The 5032-nt window shown below is 42.1% G+C and overlaps 1 protein-coding gene across 4 annotated transcripts in view; it reads right to left on the reverse strand.

Annotated features, from left to right (window-relative positions):
• The window catches only part of satb1b (SATB homeobox 1b), a 61724-nt gene that overhangs the window by 17297 nt on the left and 39395 nt on the right, over positions 1-5032 (reverse strand). For all 4 annotated transcript variants that reach the window (XM_032518582.1, XM_032518579.1, XM_032518580.1 and 1 more), the window contains 2 exons: positions 4479-4550; positions 3761-3916 (listed from right to left, as the gene is read on the reverse strand). In XM_032518582.1, the coding sequence (XP_032374473.1) occupies positions 3761-3916; positions 4479-4550 (228 nt within the window). The remainder of the gene's footprint in view (positions 1-3760; positions 3917-4478; positions 4551-5032) is intronic.

Consider the following 5032-nt stretch of genomic DNA (forward strand, 5'->3'; position numbering starts at 1 on the left):
GGGGGGGGTGTTAAGGGGTTGCAGAGGCCTGCTGTGGTTATGAGCCCTAAGAGAGGACCGGATGGCGGCATTCCAGGAACCCCCACAAACGCACACCAGCAGACACAAACACTCACATTCAAATGTGCCTGCACATCAACCCATATTTGACGCACAGAAAAGCACACACACAAACACACAACTAAATCAAGTATAAACACACACACCTATGCATACAATAAGTGGTGCATGCAGCAATCAATAAACTCCTGTTTACTGCTTTTCTACCCAGGGGACCACAACTTCAACTCCACATCTTATTCCTCTCCTCTCAGATCTCCATTGCTTTTGTCCTTGTCAGCTGCATCATCTGTCTCTACGTGAATGAGGCACATATCTTCACTACACGGTGCACACATATCCCCCCCACATATCTACGGGACTGGTACCAAATGATCCTGGTCACCTGATCCTGTGCTTGCGTAAGCATGCTGGGAAATCCTAAGCTGAGCTGAAGGGGTTGAACTGAACTGCACACCAAGCTGACAGGACAGTGCCAGGCTCAGTGATGAGCCCTCTTCCCCACCCTCCCCCCACCATTATTTCCCTGGACCCCATATGGGCATCCTGCCAGTCCAGCCCATCCTCCATCCTCATCACCAAACACATCCACACTGCACGCCGAACCTCTGTTACCAGCCGTCTCTGCTGATATGGTCCTCTACCAAAATGGTTGAATAGTGTGGTTTTCTTCCTGCAAGGCTGCAAACCTCTCTGGACTTAAGCTGTCGTTTACAATATGTCATTTAAAAATACACTTTGCCATTCTTTATGGCTGACTGAATCACAGTAAAGTAAGCTCATGAACAATTAACACTGACAGACTGAACACCCAGTAGCCTAGCCTTAGTCGCATGAAGTAATCATTTCTTTAGTCCCAGCAGTGGCACCACCATGCATTTTTCCCCTTCTACAGACTAAGCAGAAAAGAGTAGCAAACCGGAGCATCAATTTAATATTCTGGATGTTTTTTTTCCTGTCTGTTTGTAAGAAGAGACATTTAATATTAGACCGTAAGCACTTTAAAACCAGCATTACCCAACCTAAACTTGAGACCATTATAGTGTGAAATGTTATGGATAGTAGTTGTAAGTGTGACCAGAGTAAAACTGCAGCCATCTACGAATAGGGCTGGTCAATATATCAATGCTATATCAATATTGTGACATGTGAATAGATATCGTCTCAGATTTTAGAAATTGCAGTGTTGTTTTTTCCAGTTTTTAAAGGCTGCATTATAGTAAAGTGATGTAATCTTACCAGACTGTTCTACCTGTTCTATTAGTTGCCTTTAACCACTTATATTATATTCACATTTGTGATGCTTATATTTCTAAAATATAATTGTGAAAATATTTTTTTAAAGCACCAATAGCCAAACCTACAATATTGTCGCGCAGTATCAACATTGAAGTATTTGTTCAATTATATTGTGATATCTGATTTTCATTACTGTTTAATCTACAGATTATTTCTCCATTAATTAATTGTTTGACTGCATGTCCAAACTTAAACACATTCAATTTACATTAGTATAAAAAAGCAAATGAGAAACAATAAGAACAGCTGCAAATATACACATTTTAGAAGACGGGACCAGCACATGTTAGGCATTTTTGCTTGTAAAGAGTCTTAAATGATGGATAATTTAGAAAAATAGTTTTCAATTGATTTTCCGTCTATCAACTAATCAATGAATTGACTAGTAACCGCCGCAGCTCTACCGCTGTCAACATAACATAACATTATTAAAATCCTGTGGCTTATATACATATGTAGAGAAGAACCAAAAGACTGTTCATCCAAGGAAAAGACATTTTCACCCATATTGTTGGACAGACGTGTGTTCTGGGAAGTAAAAATTACTATAGAATTATCTGCCCACAGCATAAAACGTAATAGGTAAAAGTACAATCTCGTCCCACTTTAAGGAGTTTTTTGCGGAATCAGCAACTGAAAACTGGATACTGGTCTCTGATTTTCTAGGGTTCAGGGGTCCTGATGGGGAGGAGCGGCCTGGCCTGGTGCTGGTGGTAGCTGTGGCAATGCCGGCTGGGTAGTAAGGGGGGAAACCAGCTGCCCGGGGAGCGCCCATTACGAGATGGAGCCAGAGATAAGTGCTCTCCCAGGCCCCCTTCCACAGGCATAATTAGCACACTTCTTATCTGCTGCTCAATTCACATTCACACCCGCCTGCCATGAATGAAACGTGAAAGAGAGGCAGAAATCGGGGGAACGCGAGAGGTAGAGGGGCAAGACAGAAAGATGGGAGTGAGGTGGAGAAGGCACGGTGGAAACCTGTTCCGAGACAAACCTTCATTTGACGAGAGAGGGACATGTGCGAGTTAATACTGCGACAGCCTCGCTCTCCCCCGTTCTCTTTCTCTATCCTTCCAAGAAGTCTTTGAACTCCTTAACAAAAACAGTGGTTTGTGCATCAAACTGCAATTTGGTAAAACAAAGCTATCTGGGGGTATAATCATCCTAATCAGCAAGAAAAAAATAAAGCCTTTGCAGATATTTCTAGATTATTCCGCCCTTGGTGATCTATTTCTCCCCCCATCGCCTTCATCAAGCACAATTGTGGAAATCTTCCCAACTCCTCCTCCGTCAGACACGTGAAAACCTTTAATAATAACTCCTTAGTGCTACATTTTTGAAAATTGGTTTTAATATAGAGTTAAATTGGCGGTGTATTTTCTCTTTTATCCCCCCTGTTTCCAACACACACAAGCTTGTATTGTGTGAGCGCCCTGCTCTCTGGGAGAAGATAACAGGGGAACCATGGTCTTACTGAGCGGAGCTAATATAAACAGGTTTGTTTGGTGTTGAAACAGTGTCGACTGCTAAACTCCCAACCTACAATAAAGAGGACATGTGTCATTATGTCGATAAATCACAGCAGCGATGCACCGAGGCAAGTTTAGCTACGGGTTGGATGGATTTCGACTTCTTTGCCTTTAACTGTATAAATATGTTGATGTTGTATGAATCTAGTAATAAATATTTCTATGACCTTTTTGATGATGTTTTCTGTATAGACTGATGCGTGCGTGTGTGTGTGTGTGTGTGTGTGTGTGTGTGTGTGTGTGTGTGTGTGGTCTTGTTTCACTACATTTGTGGGGTCCAAAAACCGGGAGTACTGTACACTTGTGGGGTCCTGACAGCTTTGTGGGGCCAAAATGCTGGACCCCACAACTTTAAAGGGCTGTTTGAGGGTTAAGACTTGGTTTTAGGATTAGGGTTAGAATTAGGTTATGGTTAGGGTGAGGGTTAAGGTTAGGCATTTAGTTGTGATGATTAAGGTTAGGGTAAGGAGCTAGGGAATTCATTATGTCAATGAAGGGTCCCCACAAAGATAGTCCCAAAAACCTGTATGTGTGTGCGTGTGTATGTGTGTGTGTGTGTGCGTGCGTGCATGCGTGCGTGCGTGCATGCGTGTATGTATGTGGGGTATTTAGAGTTAAGTTGCACTAGATTCTTCTCAGGTCAAAGATTGGCTTATTTCGACATCCAAAGCAGTGTCTCAACACCTTGTGTCTAAAATGTGTATGTGGACTCCTCGTCCTTGTATGCAGGTTTAGGAATTGCATGTTTTGGATTTACAACACATGAATATTGCTGTCAGAGCTACTTTGGAAAAGTTAGATCTCATGAAATAATCAACAGCATTTACGCATTCTGTTGCTTTATTTTTGTGTGTGTGTGTGTGTGTCTGTACCTGGCTCTTAGAGGCGGCCACCTTTGCGAACAGGGCTTGGGAAACTTTGGCCCTCTTCATCTCCTGCTGGATCTCGTCGTAGATGGTGGAGTTGATGTTGAGGATGCAGCTCTCTGTTTTGCCGTTCCACTCGCTGGGCAGAGGCGACGGTTTTACCTGGTTAAAAGAGTAAGGGCAACAGAAATGATTCGATGAAGGAATGAATTCTCTTTTGTATCTGATTTGGTTGTGTGTACGTACTGGGTCACTGTACTGTTCCTGATGACTATTTGTTTTAATATCGTCAGAGTTCTGTGTGACAAATACTGAGTATCTGTACGTGTTTTGTAACTGAGTAACACAATTTCCCTTTATTTTTTCAGACATTTTGAAAACAAATTAAGCTAAAAAAACCACACACAGAAGCAAAAGCTCTATTTGACCTAGTTATCAGCATTAGGTGTACTTACAATGTTAAGCTTTGTAATAGGTTGAAATAGGGTGTAATTAGACATTCTTTTAAACTAAATCTGATAAAAAATATGAATATTAGCCATGCACCTTAAAAAATAAATTCACATGCTGGTACTCTCAATGTTTCCTGCTTTAAAGCCATGTAATTACTGAACTAGCAGTGAATTGCATGTTGGGAGATAATAAGCATCAGAGTGTGCATTGTCTATGAGAATGTGTGCATTCAGACTGGTGAAGGTAGAGAGGTGAGGTGTGTTTTGCTCACAGGGGAAATGCCCACAGGGGTTCGAGGATTCCAGTCGTCGGGCCTCACGCTGTTACAGTCTTCCCTCCGCGGCTGCAGCGTCGGGAATACAACACAACCATTATTTGTTCAGTCTCACATGAGGAGAAATTAAAAGCAATCTGGCTAAACACAAGTGGGCATGGGCCGGTTACCAATTTCAAGGTATATCGCGGTTTGAAAAAGTCATGGTTTCAAAACCACTGAAGAATTTCCGCCATACCATTCGTAAGGTGTGAGCTGTTCTTTTACTTGGTCTTCAAGAACAGAAAGTACACTCTCTGCCAGTGTGCAGTGTGTTAAAAAATAAAATACAATGTTTTTACCCAGAGATTTAAAAAATAATACATTTTAAAGCTGTGATTGCGATACCACAATACCGTGAAACCGTGATATGTTTGCTAAAGGTTATCATTCCGTCAGAATCGTATGCGGCCCATGCCTAATCACAAGCACACACACACCTCTCTCTCTCTCTCTCACACACACACACAAACACACACACACACACAAACACACACACACACGCACACACA

Source organism: Etheostoma spectabile, chromosome 6, assembly GCF_008692095.1.
Source record: "Etheostoma spectabile isolate EspeVRDwgs_2016 chromosome 6, UIUC_Espe_1.0, whole genome shotgun sequence".
Classification (NCBI taxonomy): Eukaryota; Metazoa; Chordata; class Actinopteri; order Perciformes; family Percidae; genus Etheostoma; species Etheostoma spectabile.